This window comes from Camarhynchus parvulus, chromosome 18 (assembly GCF_901933205.1).
Source record: "Camarhynchus parvulus chromosome 18, STF_HiC, whole genome shotgun sequence".
NCBI lineage: Eukaryota > Metazoa > Chordata > Aves > Passeriformes > Thraupidae > Camarhynchus > Camarhynchus parvulus.
The window spans coordinates 6,167,286-6,191,944 of NC_044588.1; the positions used below are offsets into that span (position 1 = coordinate 6,167,286).

Sequence of the window (24,659 nt, forward strand, 5' to 3'; positions counted from 1 at the left end):
CTTTGCAGTCATGTGTGAGTTACTGGAACAAATATCTGTCCTGTGCATGTTGTGTAGGGCAGTTTGGTCCCGTAGCAAATCCATAAAATTGGGAATACAGAGACACAAGTTGTATCCTCACATCTTCTGTTAATGTGCTGCTGCTTTTGGGTTTCTTATTTCATTTCTGGCAGTTCATTTTTGATTTCTTTATGTACAGTGTTTGTATTAATTGTACCCAGTTCCTGGAGCTAGTGTGAACCATAAAGATAGCAAAAAGTTAATCTGCACAAGAGTTTTTTCAGGGTTTGAAAGCCATAACTCTAGTGTTATGTACAAAGATGGTTTCTTGTTGATGCTTTGAACTGTGCTCTCACTTGCGTTGCAGCTCTGGTTGTCAGCACCGCGTCCGCTGGCTTTGCCATGGCCCCAGTCCCTTTTGAGCTCACCTGTTTCCTGCTTGCCTCCCTTGGAACCGGCCTGGCATCCTGTGCTGCCAACTCCATCAATCAGGTCAGTCCATCTCTTCATCTCTACAGCAAACTGGTGTCATCCTGGCTTCTGAAACGCTGCCAGAAGTGTGACTGGGTGGCCGGGAGTGCTGTGCCTTCAGCTGCTGCCTGAGCTCTGAGCTGCTAAAACTGACACCATAAAAGTAATATATGCCTGAGAATTCAAGTAGAGTTGCTAGGCACAGTTTGTTTATACAGAATGGAGTTGATGAGGTTTTAAGCCTCACAATAATAATGTTTATCTTGGTAATACCCGAGCCTGGGTCCCTGGAAATGACTGGAAGAACTGGGTAATTGGAGTGTAAGAATAGCCAGTGGGGCTCCAGCCTTATGGGCTAGATTCTTCAGTTGTGTTACTGTATGACCTTATTGGATCTGTCTTAAGAGTGGCTCAGATCCACTTAAAACATCTATAATGGGACTTCAGTGGGATTTTGTCCAGGCTGGGATCATGGTATCTCCGGCACATCTGCAAAATGAACTGGGAACCTCCATTTTGTGGAAGTTGTCCCATGCCAGAGATGTTCCAGGTGCCTGAACTTGAGCTTCCCTGTGTGTGTCAACATGCCTGTGGAGCTTGATGTTGATCTTGGCTCTCCTGCATTCAGTTGTGAAGCACAGTGGCTCTTAGGCTCTCCCAAAGGAAAGCCTAATTAGTGAACAGGTTGTAAAACTTGTGGTGCTGAACCATGTTTCAAAGTGTAGTAGCTATGGTCACTTTCAGTTGTAAATGTGGCCTGGAAAAAGAAGGAGCAGCAGCAGTGCCACTATAGACAGCACTTCATGGTTTCAGCAACCACTTGTGATTCCTGGAACTCCAGTAATGGAGGTTTCCTGGGATCCACACTCTGGAGTCAACTTGGTTGGGTTGGGCTCTTTGATGTTTACACCTTGTAACACCTCAGTTGTAGACATGTGGTGTGTTTTTCAGGATTGCACCCATCAGCACACATTTTGCTCAGCCTGGAGTAAGTCCTATTTACTGTTTTTACAGGTTTTATTGTTTCTTTCACTGAGCTTAAAACTGGGGCAGGCAGCTAACTCTGTTTTCTCTGCAAAATGGGAAGGACGATGCATGATGTTTAATTGCTTGGAAATGTTTATGTAGCTTGCCTAATTTGGAAACCCATAAATATCCTTGAAAAATAATTTTAAATAAGTCACGCTATTTTCTGAAGAATACATTTAGTTATCATGTACATATTTTTCACACAAAGGCTGGGAAGAAAGGCTGTCATAACTAAGGTGAAGTTTTGCTGGGTTTTGATATAATTTTGGATGTACCCTTTTTTCCTCCCTTTTTTCCTTTACTACCTTTTTAATATTAAAAAATAAATTTATGGGTTATCCTTTGAAATATTTACTGTCATATGTGCCTTCACTTTTGATGTGGATACTACTGGATGAAGAGAATTAATGATGGCTTATCTAGAGACTCCTGTGCAACTTGTCTTGAGGTTTTCCTAGATCTTCTGAGAGGTGACATCCCCACACAAGTAACTGATTTTCTTTGTCTTCAGCTTCCATGTATTGCTCATTGTATTTTGTCCCAAAAGCAGGCACTTTTTAAACTCTTGGAAGCCATTTCTTAAACTCTTGAAATACTCAGAAGTACAGGAATTCTGTGCTGTAATTTGGAATTGGACGCTTGGGATAGTAAAGGGAAGTTAAGGGGATGTTAAGAGGAGTTAAGAGGAGTGCAATAACTTTGTACTGGGTCTTGTAATTCACTCTTTACTCACTGCAAGTTACTCCAGCCTCACGGTGTGTCAAACTGCCTTTCACAATTTCAGCTGAACATTTTAAATTTTCACACTCGTTCATATTGACCCACTTTCCTGTGCAGAGAGACCTTGAAGGCAGATTACTCCTACTAAAAAAAAAAAAAGGTGCAGAGTTGGTAAGGCAGCAAAAGGAAAGAGCTGTGCTTGGTGATCTGTTTATCAATGGATCCTTTCGGTCATTGAGTGTCTTTTTCCCGGTGTTACTGTGTCTGAATTGGCTGGGAATTTAATTTTCCGTAAATACTTAAAGCTTGGGTAATCCATCTTGACCGTTGGGAAGGAGCACATTTGACTTGGAACTTCCTTTATTGCTACTTTGCTCTGTCCATTGCTCCCCATACGCATCTACTTCTCTGGCAGCTCATGACTCATGTTTCCCCTGTTGCTCCTCTCTGTCCCTTAAGGACCTTTTTATATGATAACCGTCTTTCCGCTTCCCAAATTGCTATAAATCTGTACATCTTTAAGGGCAACTCATCTTTCCCACTCCTCATTTCTCTGATAAATCTATGTGCACAATTTACAGTCCCCTCATATGTCGTGGGAAGGTGAAGTGTGAATTGTGTAAGATTCTTCCCTGTGATTTAGGACAGGATATGAGGGGCCTGGTCCCGTGACAATGTACTGAAGATTCTGTAAAATTCATAGAAGTATTGATAGAAACTTGTAAGTGGTCAGGTTCTGAAGTTTGAGGGAGTTTTGTTGTTTTTTTTTTTTTCTTTTCTCAACTACTTGATTTTAGCAATCTCGTAGGAGCTGAGACAGTTTTACCCCCAGTGCCTTAAGCTGAATTAACTAAGTTGAGTTAAGTTCTGGGGTTGGAGCTAGGCCTGTGGTAAGTCATACACAGACACCAAAACATTGTGTTTTATTTCTTTACAAAGTTGGTCTGAAACAATCTTCTAATTATCACTTCCTCCTTGTTTTCAGATGATTGAATGCCATACTTTAAAATTACTTTTTCCTGCCTGCAAGAGACAGAAAGTTACAAAAAATGTGCTTAAGTGGAGATCCTTGCCCCACTTTCACTTTTTTTAACAAGAAAAAACAGATCGACGGTGCAGATCAACAACTTTATATTTTTTCATTGTTTATAGAAAGACAGTCTGAATATTTATCCAGCTGTGTGTTTAGAAAAAAGTTTCACAATTCACAAATTATAAATTGTGGCATTACTTTCCAAGAAAAATAGAAAGAATGCATTTTGATGGTGGTTCTGTGAAATCGGACGATGATTTTTAAGGAGCTTGTGATTTATTGTTTTGTGACTTGAGAGTGAAAAAGTTGTATTGGAAAATACAGACAAAAAATAAAAAAGGGAGGTGTGGTGCCTGCAATACAGCAAGGTCATTCTAGAGACATTTGTTTAGAAAATGTCAAGAAAAGTATCTTGGTATAATTTATGACAGACAGAAGAGAAACAGAGAAACAGTAGAGAAACAGACTCGGGCTGGTGGAAAATGCTATGAATTCTGGGGATCTGGATAAACATCAGAGGGTCCTTGAGTTTTCCCTTGGAGTGTGTTGGGTCTGTGGGCTGTGAGGCAGGAATCTCCTATGGGAAGGTGCCAGAGAACAGATAGTGTTTTATTTCTCTTGTCCTCCACCGGTGTCTCTGCCTCTGCCTCACTCCTTCCTATGACAATACTTCAGAGTCGTACCTCACACCTAATCCAGCATTGCAGTGGCTCCCAGAGCCGGTGCTCCCTGGTTCTCTTCCGTATCATCCAACACCACGTTATGTCCTCCGGCCCTTCGGAACTGTACTACAACATGTCACCACTTCTCAGTCCCACCTGCTAAAAAGCCTTTTGTCTTTTTTCCCTCTCGTTCTAACAGCATTCTTTATTTTTTCCATTATTGAAGTAACTTAAAATTATTTCAGACAGGTGTTCTTTATTGGTATTCTGTCTTTTAAAAATAACCGTTATTTTACAGTAGGTTTTGATTTAAAAAAATCACTTGATGTATTTACCAAGGAGTGGATTGAGATACATTGTGTCTGTAACATTACTAAGCTAGCCAAAACCTCCAGAAAATCTCATAAGGAATCAGTCTTATTAGTTGCAGTTATGGTAAGAAAATAGAAATATATTCTGGGGTTTCATCTTGTAAACACTGCATATTAATCTTGAATCAAACAAATAAATGCTTTAGTGTTGTTGCTTATAAGTTACAAATAAATTAAGTAAACCCTTGGCTTTCTGAGTAGTGAAGACTAATTTTGTAACTTCTTTTTTTGCCATACTCCAGGCTGTCGTAGAAATGGAGTGGGAGAAATTTATATTAAGTTAGTTAATAATATTTTGCTTTTTCATAGCTCTCTTTTTTGATTTTTGAAAGCTCACTCAAGATTCAAGGAGTAGAGGCTTACATTTATATTAGGGAGAAAACATGTCATTTTTGAGACTTCTAAGATAGTCACCTCTGATTTATGGAGAAGGAGATAAAACATGAAGAGATGTTTACAACACAATACACAGCATTAAAATGTTAAGGAAATCACATGCACATTTTATATGTCAAGTACATTCTTCTGTAACTGCAGCATGGTTAAAAAGTGGGAGAGAACTATAAAGATGAAAGCAGGATGTTTAAAATGGCTTGAATTTAGTAACCAAGAGATAAAATTATGTGCTTGGGTTTGACTGATGGTGCCTTGACAAGGAAGTACACTGGGCTGAATATCTTAGCTGAAGTTAAAGAGCTGAAAATGAGGAATACTGTAAATATGTTATCCAGCATGAGAGAACGAATGTAAGTTAACATCCCTGTCCCTTCAGGGTCTGATCTGATGGCTGTTCTCCTGACAGTGGTGATTCCTTAGAAGTGTAGCTGTAAGGAGTGAGAAGGATGGGTTGTTGTTAGAATAGTGGAGTGAAATTTGGGGTTTGAGTTCGTTACCAGCCCAGGGAACCTGTATGCGATCTTTGGTGTAAGACAAACTAAGAAGGTCATTTGGATGTTGCACAAGGCTGAATAAAGTAAAAATAGAGCAGCCTTTCCTCCAGCTGTCAAGCCACTCACTGGATTATCCTCATTGAAAAAAAAAAATAAAGTCAGGTCTTCTTTTATCTAGTCTAAATCTATTGTCTTTTGAGTTTTGAAACCGTCACCTCTTGTCCTGTCAGAACAGGCCTTGCTAAAAACATCTGTCCTCATCTTACCCATCTTCTTTAAGAAAGACTGCAATGAGGATGGAAATTTGTAAGTGGTCAGGTGAACACTTCTCCAAGTGAACACTCTCACCTTTCCTAGCCTGTCTCCATGTCTCCAGAGCAGAGGTGCTCCAGCCCTTGGAGCATCTCCACGGGCTCCTCTGGACTTGCTCCAGCAGCAGCTCCACATCTTTCTTGTACTGGGGCCCCAGAGCCAGAGACAGCTTGCCAGGTGGTGTCTCACCTCAGCAGAGCAGAAGGGCAGAATACCTCCCCTTGACCTGCTGCCCAATTAAAAAAAAAAAAAAAAAAAAAAGAAACAAAAAGTTTTAAGAACTCCTTTACAAGAAAAAACCCACCACCCCAAGGGTTATAGTAATACATAGAAAGTGGTGGCTAGTGATAGATGCCTGGATTATTGATGAAGTGGAAAATAAAAATAGCATGATTCTGATCCCTCTGTTCCCTTTCTTTTTAATCCCAGTAAAGAAATTCAACACAAAAGAGAGCAGCAATAGTTCTGTTCCCCAAAACCAGCTGTGTTTTTGGCATTATCTCTGTGCCAAACTTCTCTTACCAAAGAAGTATTTTATTGAATATCCATGGAGTGAGAACTTTTTATTCTGATGCTAATGCTATTAATATGCTCTGCTCCAAGTTGGAGGAGCTGACCTTTGTCAGATCATGCAACCCACCTCCACTGAGTGCAGGAGGTTTTTGCTAAGTTAACTCCTCAAAGTTCTTTCTTGCCCAATGTTGAAATCTCTGAAAATTTATTTTTTTGCTCCTTCCCCTCACAGATAACTGCACTGTCATGTTGGAATGAGAGAACTCATTTTAAATGCCAACGAGATTTTCTCCATACAATGTATGTAAAAATGATATAGTTGAATGATAGAAGTGATTTACAAATAGTCCAAAATTACTTTCCAAGGTTTTTGCTTTAGCACATTTCCCCTCCTGCCTCTGGAATGATCCCACTGGCAGGCACTTACCCTTTTCCTGGGAATGACACTCGCAGTGTCAGTCAACTCAGTCAGGCCACACTCCCACACTCCCAGTTGCTCATTTGGGATTCACACCTGATGGAGCTCTGTCTCTCTCTGAAGTCCCTTTGTTTTGACTGAACTGATAGCCTGCGGGAGCTGCCTGGCCTTTCATCTGCGCCCCCTCCCCATTCCCACCAGTGATCAAACAACTGGCAGGAGGGGTTATTAAAACCTGGTGTTGAACTCTACACTTCAGGACTGTCAGTGGCAGAGGCAGCCTGGGATGTAATTTACAGTGGATAATAAATGTAGGAAAAGTCCAACACGGAAAGTATATCTCATTCTCTAAAGTGTGTTGATATATGCTGCTTTGATATTTTAACTGCTAGGCAGTCTTCATTAGTGGTCATTGAAGATCATAACTTACAGCTCCAACAGAGGATTCATAATTGCAACGGTTGGATCAAGTTAGTATGGTGGAATCATTGATATGGAGTAGGACTAACTCAGCTTGTGAGGATGTATTTCATGAGCAGTGAGAATGATGAGCACTAATGAGAATCAACCTCTGAAGAACTGATAAATTTTAAATGCAAAGATTATCTTTGCAAAGCATGAATCATTTGACCTACAACTGAAGCATGATAGAAGATCTTAAAAATATTATAAATTAATGCATATCACTGTTGAAAGAAATTCTCTTTGCTCACATGCATATTGTGTGAGTATGGTAGGCAAAGAGTCTTAAAGTGGATGGATTCACATGATCCTTAAGGACTTAGACCCCAGTCACTTCTGTGATGTTCAGCAAAGACAATGAAAATGAGTATAATGACACCTTTGTTACTACTTTTCTGCCCTCTGTGGCTCTCTTTATTAGCATAAAGCTTTGTATTTTAGTAGAGTTTGATTCTTACTCCTGTGTTGCCTCTCATATATATTAAAATCCAACAATGACATAAACAGTGGATAAAAAAATGAATTTAGTGTTGTGCCCCCTTTTTTATGGACCATCCTGCTCCTGATTTGATAAAGACAATTTTTGGTGAATGCACGAAGTATGTGCTCCCCCTGGTTGCATTTCTGATGAGCAGTTGATTTCCTAAATGAACACTGGCAAGGTGGTAGGGTGGTAAAGGGGAATTTTTGGAGATGTCAGTGCAGGGACTGCGGTCCCCTTTGTCCTGCTGGAACAGAGCAAGGGAAATGGCCTCCTGGTCCTCTGTTTTCTCTCCATCTGAAACCGTCCTTTCATCTGCACAGGTGTTGATGATAGACATGGGCTGGGAATGAACAGACTCCTGTTATTCTGAAATACCAATGTGATGGACTGGAACTTTTGGGTGCCAGCTTCAGAATCCTGTTAACTTCTGTGCATCCAGAGATCCTCAAGATGATGCATTTGGGTGCAATGGGATCATTTGCACCACACTCACAGGTTCTGTGGAAATACTGGGTGCAAGCAAGGTAGGGGGTAAGAAAGAAATAATTGATCAAGTGATGAATTGTCAGGAATATTTCAGTGGCATGGGGTTCCCTTTACATCCAATGCCAGATTTTCCCTGGAAATCCTGATCACATGCAGAACAAAGGAATTTCAAAGGGCTGAAATGAGGGAATGTGAAGAGAGGACTAGACAAAAGGGAAAACCTAATGCTTAATGAGATTTATCCGGCCTTTTGATCTATAGGGGTATTGCCTTTATAAGCTTAGAAGAGTGAAAATAACTATTCTTTTTTGCCAGTCTATAAGTACATGTTTTGACATTTCCAAATAGTTCAGAATTCCTTTAGCAGTGCAAGTACTAAATTCTAACCTTATTAGATAAGTAGTGAAATGTAATTTTCTTTTTGTAATTTAAATGGTGCCGTATTCAACCTGTATATTCCCTTGAATTAGACTCCTGACAGTTTCAGAAACAGAAATACAGGACCTAGTGTACGTGCTGTAGGAAAGGTAGCATCAATGACTCAGAAGGGTTAAGGAAAATTATTTCCTGATCCCTGAAACAGCCTACTGATACCATTTCTTTGGGGAATAGCTCATTGAAACACAAATCCAGAGCATTCTTGTAGTCCTTTTCCTTTTGAACTATTTTAGGGTTCTCTTCAATTTCCATAGTTAAAAAATATTACATAAATACCATGAGTTCAGATTCTACTTTGTCTTTTTAGGAAAGGACTTATGTGCAGTAAAACTCAGTAAAAGTCCTCTTGCTTTAATTTTCCATGACTGTTGTCTCTCTTAATTTTGAGTTTCACTCTGCTTTGACTTTTAACTTTGTTCCACACTCTACTTGGAAGAGTTGACCTGTCTAGGAGAGAGTTGATCATGCTTTGCTGCAAGCCTGGGCTGGAGCAAGCACTCAAATGCTCATTTATATGGGCTGCAAGAAATTTAGTGGTCCCTGTGTGGCTTTTGACTTATTTTTTCTAAAGCTGCAAGGCCTTACAGGAAGGTGTAGTGCAATGTTTGCTTTTCTGACCTGATCTGCCACAGCTTGGGACAGGCAGGTGTCCCAATCATCCCTTTCTCTGCTGTAGCTTGTAACAGAGAGAAGTTAAAAGAGGTACCTGTAGGATATCAGAAAAGGGACAGGGAGGGTCTTGGCACACCATGTCATAGGAAAGAGGGATTATAACACTGGTATGAAAGGAAAGCTGAAGTAAATTGTTTTTTAGAAGATTTTTATTTGTAGTGTTGAATAGCCATTTGCCGCTAAGTGGCTTTTTAAGAGGATTCTAAGCATAAGCTCTTTAATGAACAAGTGTACCACAGCTCTGGGCAGTAATCCATTTCTTCTGGCTTTTATGAGATCTGTATGGAAACTGAAGGAGGAGGTTAGTTTTCAATACCAAAATCATTAGGTACATCATCCAGATTGAAAAGCTCAGGATATGTTGGAAGTATCATTGAACTAGGACAAGAAATAAAATGGGACATGTGGATGGAGAGTTATAGCAGTTTAATAATATAAGCTTTGACTTTAAACCAGACATGTCTGCAAATCTCGGAGGTTTGGTATTCTTGGGTCACTAAAGGCTAACTCTGCCTGGATCTGTATAGATTATGTAAATTTTTGAAGTAAACCAGACTTCTAGAAGATGAAAATATGTCCGTATAGTTCTCCTTTTAAGACTTCTTATTACAGTCAAGATTTATGTTGGTGCTCCCAACAGAGACATGACAATCTGTTGTAACTTCAGAGAGTACTATAAAGGTGCTGGCATTTGAGAGCAGGCTGGATAGTTCAGCCTGAAACTAATTTTTATGTTCTGAAGTTAGATACTTTTAAAAATAATAACCTTTTACAAGCTGCTTAAAGGCTTGGAATGCCTTTTGTTTATTAAAGGGCATTAAAAGCAAAATATTATCTTTGAAGGGCATCCATTATAAAAGTGTTTATCTGAAATGGCTTTAGGCAGCAAGGGAGCAGAATTGGGAATAGAAAATAAAGTTACAATGAAGGGAAGTCTGTGCTGTGTTTCTCTTGCTGCTTGTGCTGGTTACAGCCTGACTGCCAAAGTTTTGTTACCATGATTCTTGGCCTCTTCCTGGCAGCAGGAGTGTGCAGCAGAGCCAGCCCTGCTTCAGGCAGTCTCCTTCTTCTCAGCTGAGTTTTCCTCAGTGAGGAAGGTTCCTGTTGGTGTGAGGGTAAGTAGCAGAGCTGTGTTTGGAAGGGACAAATGGAGAATATCACCTGGCAGAGTTCCAGCTGTAATGGGGAGATGTTGGACTGTGATCTTTGTGTTGAGTTCACGTTCTTCATCCCTGATTAAAGTCTTCAGGGCAAGGACCACTCCTTGTGGAAATCATTCTTGTCTCCCCTGTAAAATGACAGTTGACTTCAACTCCCTACTGATCTGGATGTTTCTAAAGTTTCTTTTGAAGTGGGGCCAAGAGGTGATGGAGAGGCTTATAAGCAGTGCAAGTTTTGTAGGGAGATTTCAAGCATTTTATTAGAGTTACTGCTGGAGTCAGAGAAAATTAATAACCTGTAAAGCACAAACTTTGTTAAAGTCATCATGCAGATGTGATTCCATAGCTCTGGTCATATCTGGAATTAACTTGGACTAGGGTTGAAGTAGAGCTGGTTTTGTGCCAGGACTGTGCAAGAATAAATCAATAGTATTATTACAATGTCATAATTATTACAATGTCATAATTCTGAGTCGCATGAAGTAGGTGACAGTGGGGCAGTGTCATGAAGGGCTGTAAAAACACAACTGGTTGGGAGAAGATGTTTAGGAGATGGTTATTTAGTGTCTCTTGAAAACAAGAATGAGAAAATTTAGGAAAAGGCAAGTTAGAAATGAACAGGCTTCCCGGGGAATGGTCATGGCCCCAAGACTGCCAGAGCTCCAGGAGTGTTAGGACAACATCTCAGGCATGGAGTGGGATTGTTGGGGTGTTTGTGCAGGGCCAGGGCTCCATGATTCTTGTGTCTCCCTTTCAACTCAGGATATTCTGTGACTGTGATTCTTCAAACAGTGCAGTTACAGTGCAGCTCCTCGCTCCAAGAGGTTTGGATGTCAAGGTTTTGGTGATGGTGCTTATGTCTCATTTGATATCTTTGTGATTTGCTTTGTTTATTTTTCAGTTTCAGTTTTGCTACTGACCACTTGAATTACATTGAGACATAAAAACTGAACACAAGTTATAGAAAAAAAAAATCCCTAACAACCAGAAACTGAAACCCTCAACAAATCCCATCCCTAACAAAGTGCTACTGAAAATTAAAGGTAATAGACAGCAAATAGCTTTTCTATCCAAACGTCCAGCCACTGCAGTTGCTTGACTCTCAAAATCTTTACTTCTGCTGCTGTCACTGCTAACCTTTTGTTAGGTTAGCTTGGAAAACTAAGTTTTTAAGTCTGGATTTTGCTGCAAGGGCTTGGGTGGCTTTTTTGTGTCTTCTATTACAGGTTGTGCAACTTTTTGTTGTTTTTTTTTTTTGTGGTTAAAAAGAGAGGTAGGAAAGGCTTATTAGAAAAGGCTGATTTGTCCCAAAGAGAGAAATAGAATAAAGAGCCAAGTGCTTAGTTGCTTTGAAATGAAACATCACAAATGGCTCTTTATGTTGCTGGAGAATGTGAAGAAGTGGTGCTTGGGGATGCTTTTGGAAGATCTGCCCTATTCAGTGAGATCTAGAGTAGAAGGATGAGTAGAAATTATTAGTTACATCTAAAAGTAGGCTTTGTCTCTGTTTCACATTTAATTCTCTGTTACTGCTGAGAATATAAACTTTTAACGTGCTTCAGGCAGTCATGGTAAAAGCTTACTATTTGCCACTCTTTCCAAGAAGATCTGTCCATAGGGGCCAAAATTGCAGAGTATTTCTTTAAGGCACTCTCTCCATGGATCAGTCTGTTCTGGTGCTGCTTTGGAGATAGAGATTCTGTGTATAATTGTGCCTGCCTGCAACACTTTCAAAGAAACCCCTCAAATAAGTTATCCCATGACCTATTAATTGTATAATTTTGCTGACTTTAAATTTGCAGCTCAAGTGCAGAAGACTTTTTTTTTCTATGTCTCCAGACATTGGAGATATACTGGACAGATATTCTTGGATATATTTTTTTAAATGCCTGTGAGTTCTGTGTGAGCATTCTTTCTGCAGGCAACAATCATTGTATTTCAGAAAGTGGCATTAATTGTGATTATGTAGCATGGAGCTCCTCTTTGTGAAATTCAAGTCTTTTTAACATCACCACCTTCAAAGACAATAAAAATTCCAGTCTACATTTATCTATTCCCATGTGAGGAGTTACTGCACTGTATATTGTATCATTCCATATGAAATTCTTCTGCTTAATAGTCTCATTTATACACAGTTGTCTGAGGTCAGTTTTCCATTTTGCAGTTGTCAAACAGCTGTCAAATTAAGAGACCAGATCCCAAAGTTCATTTACATTTTATGCCATTCTTTGGGTGCCTGTTTCATGTCTTAATATAACTAATGATTTATCTACATATCTTAGTCTTCTCTCTGCACTTGTTCTTCACAGATGTTCACATCCTCTCTTTCTTCAAGAGCAGCCCTTAAAATAAAACTTGTGTAACATTTCATTTGGTGAAGCTTAGTTATACAGCAAAAGGAGGACGGTTCTGCATCTTCAGTGTAGTCAATGAAAATGAAAACAGTTTAAATTCTGCCTTGTATTACCGATAATTTGAATTCTGAACTGAGAAATGGAACAATAAAAAGAAAGTTTTGAAATGTGCTGCTAGAAATTACAAAAGAGAAAAATCTCCGTTTCATTCATTTATTGTTGGTTTTGGCTAATAATTAGCCCAGCTATTGATTTCCTCCTTTAACTTTAGATTTCTTGTTCTTCAGTAGGAAACCAAAATAAAAAGGGCTTTGTTCAGAAATCATCTTTGTAGTAAAATGTATTCATTTTTCATCATGGGGAATATCAAAGCCTATCACATGAGTGAGAACATAGAGACTGAATTGAATACTATTTGTGGTTTTGTGGTATGATGATTCTTACGTTAGTGAGTTCCAAGCATAAATTTTTATGGTGAAGATTTAGGGGTTGTTTTCTTATTTATTTCCAGTGGTGTAATGATCAAAGGAATATCTCTATACATGCCATTGATGTCTTACTACAAAGTACTTAAACAGCCCGAGGTAGCCATCTACTTTATAAAAATTCCTTAAAGACAGGTAGGACTCTTGGGTGTTAAACGTATACTTTTGAGCTCGGTGTGTTGTCAGGGGAGGAAGGCAAGAGAGGTTGTGTTACAAGTCTCAGCAGTTCTCTGTAGTGCTGAGATTTAAAGAGCTGTTTTAAAACGTTGCCTTAAATTATGGTCACTGGGGGAAGTTTGTCTGGGATATGCCGGGCTAGAGAATGTTCCTGTGCCATTTCAACATCATTCACTAATGTATTCAAGAAGTGTAACTTGATTAACTCTTTCCAGGTTTGGGGGGAAATCATTTCTGGTCCACACATGTGTATTTGTAGCTGCTTTCCATTCTGGAAACAGACTGTTTCAAGGCTGTCGATCCTCCTTTGTGCCAGTCGCCTCAAGATGCTGTGCTTTGCTAAGGGAAAGGGAAACAATATCCACACTATTTGCTGCATTTCATAGGCATTTCATAGGCAATTATTAGTCTTTTCAGTTGATGGGATCCGCATTGGGATTGTAATAAAACACAAGTCAATGTGAAATTGGATGCAGACTAGGAGCGAAGATAAAACCAAGTGAAAATTGATGACAGATGTGAAAGATATTGGTCATAACGTAGTCATCTTCTTACAATCTTTTTCCAAACTATATTTTTATTTCAGCAGATGTCACTTGAAATCTTCAGAGTAAATAATCTCTTTGATTTTGATTATGATCTTCAATAATGAAAGTAGCTTAATTGTGATGTTTCTGACTTATTTATGAACAGGTTTTTGCATTTGAGGGCAGCTGCTGAGTTGTTCTGAATGGCTGGATGCAGAGTGCTCCAGAAAGTAAGTCTCTTTTAATGGCTTCAGGTACCCCTAGTGTAAACTCCAGAGTCTAGAGAGCATCTCTGAAGCTGGGGATCTGTAATTGTCACGGCTGGGACGTGGGGAGTGGTAGGGCTGATTTGCCTAATGTTCTCTAAGAAAATTTGGGAAAGCTCAACTTTTTGGTACTTGTTCAGCACTAAGCATAAACAGCACTTCTATAGGTGACTGCAAAAAGCCTTCCCCACTTGTTTTAAATAATTAGCAAGCTTTGTTTTCTTAGTTTCTCACATAAGAAAGACCATCCCTGGGATGGTCAAGCCAAAGGCTGTCTGGTGCAAGGATTCTCTATTCGGCAGGATTCATGGATGACCCTCAGTCTCAGACCCCTTAGGTCTTCTCATTAATCTCTTCCTGGCCCTGTTGCCTGTTGGCAACAATGGAATGAAGATGCTGGACATGGGAGTTCCTAGAAGCTGACAATTTCTTCTTGTCCTCCATGAAGCATAACTGGGCAGGTCCCAACCACTCCCCTGCGTGCCTGCAGGGATAGTGGGAATTCTTGGGGAGTGAGAGCCTGGAAAAGTCTGGTTGGTGCCTCCAGCTGTTTTCTGCTTCTGCACTCTTGAGGTTCCTTCTCCTTTTCATTGTCCCTTGAGCTTACCCTGCAACACTTGTTTGGAGTGGAGATGGAAAAGGGTATTTTTCTTTAGAAGGTGAAATTCCATAACAAAATTGTATGGTAGTGGATACTTAAGATGTGTATAGACATGAGGGGATAAGTCTCCATCCAGAAGACTTTCCAGCAGGTCTTTTGTCAGAGACAACGATGGTGTCTGTATGTGTAAAAACTTCCCTCCATGGATTTGTCCAATTCCCCTTTTTAGCACTGGGAAGGGCAATGGCCAGTCACGTCCCAGTTGGTTCTCCATGCCTTTTATGATTTTGTGGATATCTCTTGTATTCTTCCTCTCTTGTCCTTTTCCAGGCTGAGGAAAGCTTCTCCCTCCTGGTTGTCCTATATGGAGCTGTTCTGTACCTGTGCTTGTCTTCCTTGCTTGGTTTTTGAGTTTCTCTTTGGGAAAGGTGGACCCGAACTGCATTCCCAGAGGGTGGAGGCTCAGATACAGGATGGTGCAGGAGGGAAAAATAGCATATCCATTGGTGACCTCGCTGACAGAGCAAAAAAGTGTAAACATCAAAAAAGCTTAGACGTGTTAGATAGACTGGCTCTATTTGTTACGGTTAATTACTGAAATTTAAGGTATTAGAGAGGCAGGAACATTTTTCTCTCATGATTCATTTGGTTTGGCCCTGAAAATCCATGCTACTAACTGGATGCTGATAAATTTTTTTTGCACAGATCATAAAATTAACAGTAAATTTATATGAAAATGGTAAAAATGTATAAATTAGAGTGTTCAAATGTTATTTTTATGGCATATTAGGTTGAATTATTTTAATGTAAATGGTTTATTTCAAGGAAACTGTGAAATTGATAAATAAATCTACTCTGTTCCAGTGCTAAACATGTGAAATGTAATCTTCTTGAGTCTTACATCTCCAGGCCCACATCCTTGTGTTTGGATTGGATGTAGGTGCTACTAATGTGTGCAACAGGTGCATGTAATTTAGCTGTGGAACTAGTCAAAATACCTTTAATCAGTTAATGTTAAGTCAAACCATATGTGTCCAGGCTGTTTTTCTCATGTTCTCCTGTCAATGCTTTTGTGGCTCAGTGTCCTGCATCATCCAGCAGTGGGATGGACGAAGGACCTGGTTGCTGAAATTTTAATCTTTGTGCTCCAAAGTAACAGCTGTAGATTCTAGGAGTGCACAGTGATCTGTTTCAACTTTTCTGCTTTTATGTAGGCACTGGTTTGGGAAACTGCAGGGTTGTTAGTGATGCCCTGAGGAGCACAAAGACCAGCGTGTTCCTGGGACTGGGGAGCTGTTAAAGATGCGTCAGCATCAGTCTGTATGAGAAACATAGCTGAAACTTGAATGTGGAGAGAACAGGATGTTTGTATGGTCAATTGCTTTCAACACCAAGTTTCTGGAATATTTTAAAACAGATGCAGTGAAAACAAAGCATAAATATCATGGAGGATGGGACCACTCACCAAAAAGGCTTTTCCTGCACTGGAACTCCGTAGTAACCAGAAGAAAGCTTCAAATGCTTATCCAAGGCATGGATATGTTTTTATGCATGTAAAAGGCAAGTTGCTTTCTCAGTGTGGAATATTAGTTTTGCCAAAGACCATTTCAACTGGGACAGAAACAGATTTGCAGGTGGACTGGGGTAGTGTGAACATCCGACAGCACTGAGAAGTAAGTGGGTCTAGTTTGTCCTTTTTGCAATAGGTGCATTTCTGCTTGAAATTATTTGCGAGGATTTAATTTTTCAGGCAGTGTATTTGGTGTGTGTGTTCCCTGTTAGCTGGTACTACTGGAGGAGAGGTGTTCAGTGGAGTTGTCTTTCTGGGTGGTCCTTCCAAAGCCGTAATCAACGTATGCACGGCGGGTCTTGTCAGCGTGGGGCTCAGCGCCACAGATTTGTCATGTAAGATAGCACCAGCCAGAGCATGTGGCCAAGGAGCTGTTCAAGGATCCTGTATATAATTAATAAAACTAACTTTTGAAGTGGCCTTTTTCTTTCGTTTTATTGAAACAATTGGGAACATCAGGTTTTCCCTTTGAAGTTTAATTTCATCGGCTGTGCTAGTGGCCTTTATTTCTGTGGATCACAGATTCAAATAAATCAGATGATAAATTTACTCCTGAAATGTTTGTAGAATTTGTTTTCTGGAAAGCTAACCTTAATTAATGTTTAGGTTCATCTTTAGAGTCTCCTCAGCGACTAGGTGCAAGCAAATGCACACAAATAAAATGTTCCTTTTACAGGTATTTAAAATAGCCATGGTAGTAAGTACACCATTAAACATAAAAATACTGTCAAAAAACTTTTAGAGGCCATTTTTATACTTTTTTTTAAATCCTTTTACTTACAGTATTTTCAAGTCATTAATTTCATGACTTACTCTTTTTTTTCTGTTAATACAGTCTAAAAAGCAAATGTTGGTTACTGTTATTAAACTATTTTTCGGAAAACTAACTTGGGAAGCTGGAGAAAATATATTAGATGGCATACTTAGGCAGGATCAGAGAGACACAAAATCATAAAATAACTTTGATTAAACAATTACGGGAAAATAGCTTTTGTTGCTGGTTATAGTAAAGAAAAAAACAAGCCAACCCAGCAGAAACAAGGCAGAGCTGTACTACAGGGTGTGTGTGCAAGAATATTGGCATTTCTTTTATGCCCCTTGTGAAAAGATTTCATCTTTATTCTCTGCCCTCTGAGAAGACTTGAGCTCTAGTGTTCTGTGTAGCAGAAGACATCTGCTCTACTTTCAGCTTTTAAAGCATGCTCAGCACTTAAGTTGGGTAGACAGCAGCACTAATCACGTTAAGCACCGTCTCCAAAGGCCAGGCGAATGCAGAATTAATGCATTGTTTTAGGGTGCGGGGCTGGGGCGCAGGGCAGAGTGTGCAGCTCTCTGCCAGCGCTGGCCCAGCCTGGAGCTCCCTAAATCTTGTTGGTTACACCTCGAGCAGGAGCCAAGCCGTCAAGGAGCCCCCAGTCGAGTGTTTGCCACACCGGGCTCTGGGGTAGTAAATGCTAATTTGGTGTCAGTTAGAAAAATGCCAGTGACGGGGGGCGCTGCAGTTAATCAGAGGTGCTTCTTTTAATTCCTGGCTAGATGGGTTTATTCCCACTCCCTGTGTTTAGTGCATCTCTCACCACTTTGCTTTTTCAGTTTTAGGCAACATCAGTGCATTTTGCTATTTCATCTCTGTTGTAGACATTACTCCAGGTTTACTTTATGCAGTATGTCCTTTAGTCTCCTGATGCAATAAATGGTTGTATGCCCTCCGTTTAACCATTACATGGCAGTATAACCCTTGTATCTGAGGGCTGTTCATGGTTGTTTTTTGAAATCAATTACAGGATTGAGTGTTAAAAATGCGTGGCAGACTGTGCTACATGAACGTGTGGGTACTTTGCTGATAAATTTACTCCAAAGTGAATCCTGGTTTAAACTTTTATCCCCACCTTAACTTTAAAAAGGTGTAAAATATATGTTGCAGATACATGGTTGCAGTCTGGTGGTTTTGATTTTCTTTTTTTTTTTTTTTAACATTCCTGTGACAACATTGTTTCTCCAAGTTAGCCAAGTGTTAACCTCAAAAATGTTAGTTTTATGGGCAGTGTTGCCCTCATAAAACAGAAATGAATGGTTAACACTTTTAAGAAAAGTCTGCAGAGGAGAAGGAGTTTGAAATAACATTCAGCTCTGGATTTCTTGACTAATTTAAACTACTGTTATATTTTTGGTTAAAGGTTAATGTTCCTTTAATTGGCCTTTTAATCGGACATCTGTGTTTGGCTGGGGGGGATCACATTGAACAACGTGCCCTTACCATTCCCATTTCTCCCTCGAAATCTCGAGGGATTCTCCAGCCTTTCTGAAGAGTGCTAACAGAATTAATTGCCTCCATGCCTGGAACAGCTTTCTGCCAACAAATAGGATAATATTTTAGAAACTAGATAAATTCTAGCATTGACTAGAGTTTGAATAGCATATGTCTGATCTTTCAGATGCTCTTTATGATGACTTAGAGAAGGGGAATATAGAGGAAACTACTTTTAGTTAGCAAAATAAGATTTTAATTAAAAAAGTAACCTATGTATTTGTTTGTATCATATGAAAGGTCTGAGAATTTTTTTTTTATATTTGAAGTTTATTTATGTCTTGTGTAGTTCTCTATTCTCTTGCTCAGAGTAGTGTGTTAGTTCATTGTATTTGCATTTGCTTTAGTCAAAGTGTATTTGGACAGAAATCAGTGAAAGATTTATGCTGCATTTAACAGGCATTGATCCCACAGAGCTAAATAGGAATATTTTTATGTGCTGCTTGAAAACAGGAGGGCAGTGAACCTCAAAAGGAGACGTCTCATAGTGAAAGCATATTTAATTCATCCACCCATTGGCATCACTGCAAACATGCGAATGGCTTTGATTTTATAATTGGAGTAATCAAAAGTGCTAGGAGACAGTCAACTTAATTTAATTTTTAAAATTTTTTTTAGATCTCTGAATACTGATGTGCTTGGTGCGTAGCCAATTTCAGTTTCCTGTTGAGAAGTATGTACTGTATTTTCCATTTGATTGTGTAGGCCTTTCTTACATTAATAGAGGACAGAGAAAAGTTGGAAAAGGAATGAAACATGTTAGCAGGGAGTCTCAGTAATTTTGCAATGCCTGAAATAACTTCTAACTGACTTAATGCTATTTATCTGTTACAGAATAATAATCTCTCTGTAGCATAACTAAAATGTGAATTAAATCATCGCTTGTCCAAAAAGATGGAAAACTTGTGAAAACTCTGTGGTAATTGCTAGAAACAGAGCTTTTAGTTATAAAAAATATTTTGGGGTGCCTGTGTTTTTATGCCTGGTAAACACCAGGGGCTTTTTGGTTTTGAAAACCTGAATGGTTCTGCTTTGTCTCACAGATTTATGACTTGCATTACGCCTATGTTCTGCATTTCTTATCGGAATAATGATTTGTTTCTTCTAGTGAATATGGGGGCCTGTAAAATAAAAAGTTATCTTCAGTGTACTAAATAATAATAGGGAGAAAGATGCAAATCAAAGACCTGGTCTAAAGCTCTTAAAATTTTCTTCCCCACTAACATCAACAAATACAGCTGTATGTGAGTGTTTTTGCCCACACTGAAAATTTGCTTTGTGCCATGCGGGGCTGTGATTTCATCCTACATGTTTTTTCTGTCCATGGCACTACGTGCCCGACAGTGGCTGGAAGTCCTGCTCTGGGTTAGTTTATTACCAGTCTACTACTGTGCAGTGTCTGATTTTTTGCCAGTGCCAGAACAGCCTCCAGGAAGCCACATAAAAGTTCAGTTCCCCTTCCCACGAGTGTTCTTAATATATTCCTAAGTCACATTTCTAATAGTGGTCTAAAGATCCGACGCTGTGTGTGGTTTTGGAATTACAACAGCAAACCACAAAGACAAAAAGCTCCCAGCCCAGATCCTGCCGTTCCTGGATGTAAAGCTGACTGGCTTCCCTCCTTTTCTACAGTGGAGAACTTTAAAAAGATTCTGTCAAAATAACTTAGGATCACAATCTAGGTTGTGGAGTGTGGTGGAGGAAGAAGTGATTTCCTGAATAGTTTGGAAAACTTGGTTAAATAATTGCTGTAAGTCGCTGGGGTGTGTTGTGCTCTATTACCTGCGCTGTAAGTGTGCAGAGGCTTGTGGAGGTGCCCACACACCTGTTGCTGTCTGGAGCTGGGGGGGTGCATGTTGTGCTTGCACAAGTTGGATCCAGGCTAGAGCTTACTTCAAACTGAGAAAACTGCCCTGGATCCAAAATCCAGGGATTTTGGAGAAAAGTCAGGGCTTCTAGCAGTGTTTTCCCTATTTGTGTTAAAATACCCAAACACATTCTGCACACACTGCCAGAAACACTATGTTGTGTATTTAATGTCTGGGGTTTCTCAATACATTTTAAAACTTAAGGTACATTTCAAAATTTTTTTTTGAAATTAACACTTGCGCCTTCTGGGAAAGTGTGCATCTACTGCTTAAACTTCATCCTGTGCTGCTAGAAAGCTTCTTCTGGAAAAGGTAGCATGGCTTTACTATTTCAGCAGTAAGAAGCACAAGTTGTTATCTGATCAGGAGAACTTGGCATGTAGGATACTACACATTTAGAAAACTCTTATGAAGATTTTTTTTAAGTACTTTATTTTTATTAATAAATTCATTTTAGAAGTGGGTTTTTATCATGTATATAGTGGCTTGTTAAGACTATGACAGAGCTGTACTTTGCGGATGAAATTTGTTTTCTCTTGCCATGGTACCTCAAGTTGGCACTGCTGTGATCCCCACGGAGCCCACACTGAGGGGAAAGATGCAGTATCCAGTCCTTGAAATTTGTCCTCTCCCATCCCAGATGTCTCTTGCCGAGCTTGCAGCAGGGCAGACACCAGTGTCAGGATGGGTTCAGGGATATTTTGCTCTAGCAATGTGAGATCTTGAATCCATTCTTGTATGTTTTTCTTTGGCAGCCCCATCGCCTTTTGTGGTGACACTGACAACTGTGCAAACCAGCCTTTCTTGTGTGCACTTTGATACCAGTCACTGATTTAAATCTCTGAGTGAGCACTGGAGGATGAAAATCATGAGCTGGCTGGGTTAGAATACCAAAGCTGTTGCCCTACAGGGTGATGATGCCTGTGTCCTACGCCGCCGGTGTTGTGGCAGGGCTGGGGGCCCGGGCCCAGGGAATGAGTGCCGGGGAACGTGAGTGAGACACGCTGCTGTGGGCAATTATCCTGCTGTTGGGTGGTGTCAGCTTTTAATTCAAGTTAACAGGGTTCTTGCATGACAGTTGCAAAGTTATATTTAGACCACACTGGTGTATATTGCTCACAGGACTTCATTTTTCTATTTTAATTTATAGAAGTTCTCATCTTCACATATGGTAACATTTTCTCATTTTCCAGCAATATAGCAGTTTTGACTATTACATTATACAGGATATTATGGATTATGTACTTTTAGTTGGTACTTCTCAGAAGAGCCAGGATTTCTGCACTGACTGACTATTTTGAATGGTTAATTTGTGTGTGTTTTTGAGGCTGCTGGGAGGGACAGATTACAGCCAACCCTTAAATCATAGGTAGCTCCATACAGAATGAAGTGCACAGCTTCAAATTAACCATGTTAATTATCAGCTTCAGAAGAGAAAGTTCTTTCGTCTGTGATCTGACTTCTTTTATAAAGTCTGTTTTCTTATGTGAGAGGTAGTATTTTAATGGATAAAAGATGCACCAAAGTATTTACCATTCGGGCTTCTGTGGTTTTGCTTCACTGGCTGCTCGCTGAAACAGGACTGAATTTTAGATGAGAGCTGGGTACTCACCCAGATTTCTTTACAACAGCCATGGTGTAGGATTAAAAACAGACCACCTTGTTTATATCCTTATATCAGCTCGGTTTATTGAATCCTTATGAGTTTTAATTTACAAATATTTAGGAATTCCATCATTTAATCACAGAGGATGAAAGGAGAAATTCTGAAAATGGTTTAAAGGAGATTTTAAGGGAGCAGGATGCATCTGTGTAAATACTTGGATATATCTCATTGGAGGTCCATGCATGTGGGATACAGGACGAGGTTTCCCTTTGGCTTCAGGTGAACACACATTCACCTGCCTACTGAAGGACCAGAATGCTGTTCATCCTCTTTCTTTCATATCAACTCTTCTAAGGGATTGTCTGGACTGGGAAACTGAATCCCAGCTGGAAAATATTCTAGATTTGAGGGCTTCACAGGCAGAGTCACTCATGATGGACCACTGGAAGGACAGTGGTTGCAGGAGTTGAGGTCCTGCAGCATGTCTTCCCTGGAGCCTGTCCCAACTTCTCATGTGTTGTGCCAGCATTAACTTTACCCACCTATTTTACAAAGGGAGAATATTAAATAACTTGGGGTTCATTGCAAACTTTTCAAAGCAGCCTTGAAGTTTCATGGGTGTGGTTCAACACTGAGGTCCTGGATGTCCAGTGACAATTTTGAAATAAATCCTTTAGAAAAGTTTTCCATTTTAAGTAACTTCTACTGAATTTTTGCTCTTTCCCTTAAATCTGTTTCACATCCTGACTTGATGTCTCTGGGTTGTGGACAATGAAACCTCTATCTCTACTCCATGTAATTTGTAGTGAGAAAAGGAATCTATTTATGGAAAAACTCTGCAGAGAGAATGTGTAGGGATTGGTGAAGTTAATGTTTATTTAGTTTGCACTTTAATAATTGCTTTAAGAATGAATTTGCTTCAGATTTTAAAGAACTTTATAAACTAAGCTAACATCTTCTTGGCAAGGAGGCAGTTATCTAGATTTTGTTACTCATCGCAGAGTGGGTTTTTTTCCTTGGTGATTTTTTTCCCTCATTTGGGAAGAATTATTTGTTAAGCATGAAATTGCATTTAAGCTGAGAAATGTTTCTTAGAATTAGCTTAAAAATGTGTGAATATGTTAATGTTTTTTAAAGGATGGCATTATAGCATTTTTAATTAATGTAAAAGATGCATCCTATTACTCAGAATGCTGTATGGAGACTTCAGGTTCTGACATCTGTAAAATATACAGAAATGACATTTAATCAACCTCAGCTCTATTCTATATGAACATCTATCAGGAAAACAGGTTTTGTTCTTCTGCAGCCATAGGCTGGGAGGTGGTGTTGTTTATGCATTCTCCTGCTAAAAGTTTATAAGAAGTAAGATTTGAACATGAGGGGCCTTACTTGGAGCAGTCCTATGGTGAGCAACCACAGGTCTTGTATTTCCTCTTGATTAAGTAGCGTCAAGATCAGTTAAGCAGAACAACTTCTGAATTTTCAGAGTGCTGACCTAGCATTGGATGCCTAACTTCCACACTTCCACCAGACAGGAGCCTTTTTCATACTTGGTCTGTAGTCCATTGAAAATTGGGGATGGAAATCCTGCTGGGCTTCGGGGAGCTTGGAGGGCATCTCCTTTGTCATGCCGCATCATGTGTGTGCCAGCAAGTGTGAGCTGAAGGTTTCTGAGAGGGAGTGGTGTGGAAAAAGTGTTTCTTGGCTGTCCAGCAATGGAGATGAAAAGCCAGTTTCTCTCCCAGACATGGTTTCTGAGCACCTTGGGGCTCTGCAGGGAGCCTGGGTTTGGTTTCTGTGTGTCACAGACGCATTCAGCCCTGGAAAAGGAATGCAGCTGTACCTAGGACGGCATCAAGTTTGTGGAACTTGTAGGCACTGTACCTAGGGATGGGTTTAAAAAACTCAACAAGCTTAAAGCTCTGAAAACCAGCTCTGAATGTAATAACCTGCAGCTTAAGCATGGAAAAGTAAGTTCTCAGTGCCAATTTGATGGCTAAAGTAATTTTGCATCCCTGGGGTGTGAAATGTGCAGTGCTAAGGGACCTGCGCTGCTCTGCAGAGGAAGGAAAAGTGGCTTTTTTATCATTCAGGAGGAAAAGATGTGTCTAAAATCCAGATAATCATGTTCAAAGCTACTAGCATTTCTTAATTTAAAAGTTTAACCCTATAGCTGTGACCTGGGTAAAAGAGAAGCGTTTGAGTCTCAGAGCTGCTGTGGCAGCCCTGGTTTGTCAGACCAGATGTGTTTGTCACACTTGGAGTAACGCACGGCTGTGCCTGAGCTTCTCTGCAGTTTTAGGTACAAGTATTTTAATCACAGCTAATATGCTATTGTGCTTCAATTACTCTCCTTGGAATCTTTTGTTACTGCTCTGGAGTAATAAGGAATTTTTATCTCCATTCCTGAAGTAATGCATTTATGACATTAAATGGAGGCATTTGAGTAATTCAGCTATTCAACAATATTTTTTAATCACTGAAATCTCAGTTTTTGCAATCAGTCCTCTTACCCTTGCTTTCTGTTGGATTGATGTAGCTGTTACTTTGGTGGAAGCAGAGGAGTTATCTTTTGGGTAGACAAATGATTGATTTTACCACGAAGTTATAAATATTTACCTCTTCCTACTTCTACTTCAAAGTGACCAAGAGGCTTTCCCAAGCAGGTTAGTTGCCTCAAAAAACTACTAAAACCATCTTTATACTTTCTTTGCCATTATATTTTTGAAGCAGGTGGCTGGGCCGTTGGCTGTGTGGAGTAACTTTTCCTCTT

The 24,659-nt window shown here is 39.7% G+C and overlaps 1 protein-coding gene across 1 annotated transcript in view; it reads left to right on the top strand.

Annotated features, from left to right (window-relative positions):
• Window positions 1-24,659, top strand: part of LOC115911152 (protoheme IX farnesyltransferase, mitochondrial) — a 96,434-nt gene that overhangs the window by 9,783 nt on the left and 61,992 nt on the right. Inside the window, 1 exon segment of the mRNA XM_030961893.1 lies at window positions 368-492. Within this exon segment, the coding sequence (XP_030817753.1) occupies window positions 368-492 (125 nt within the window).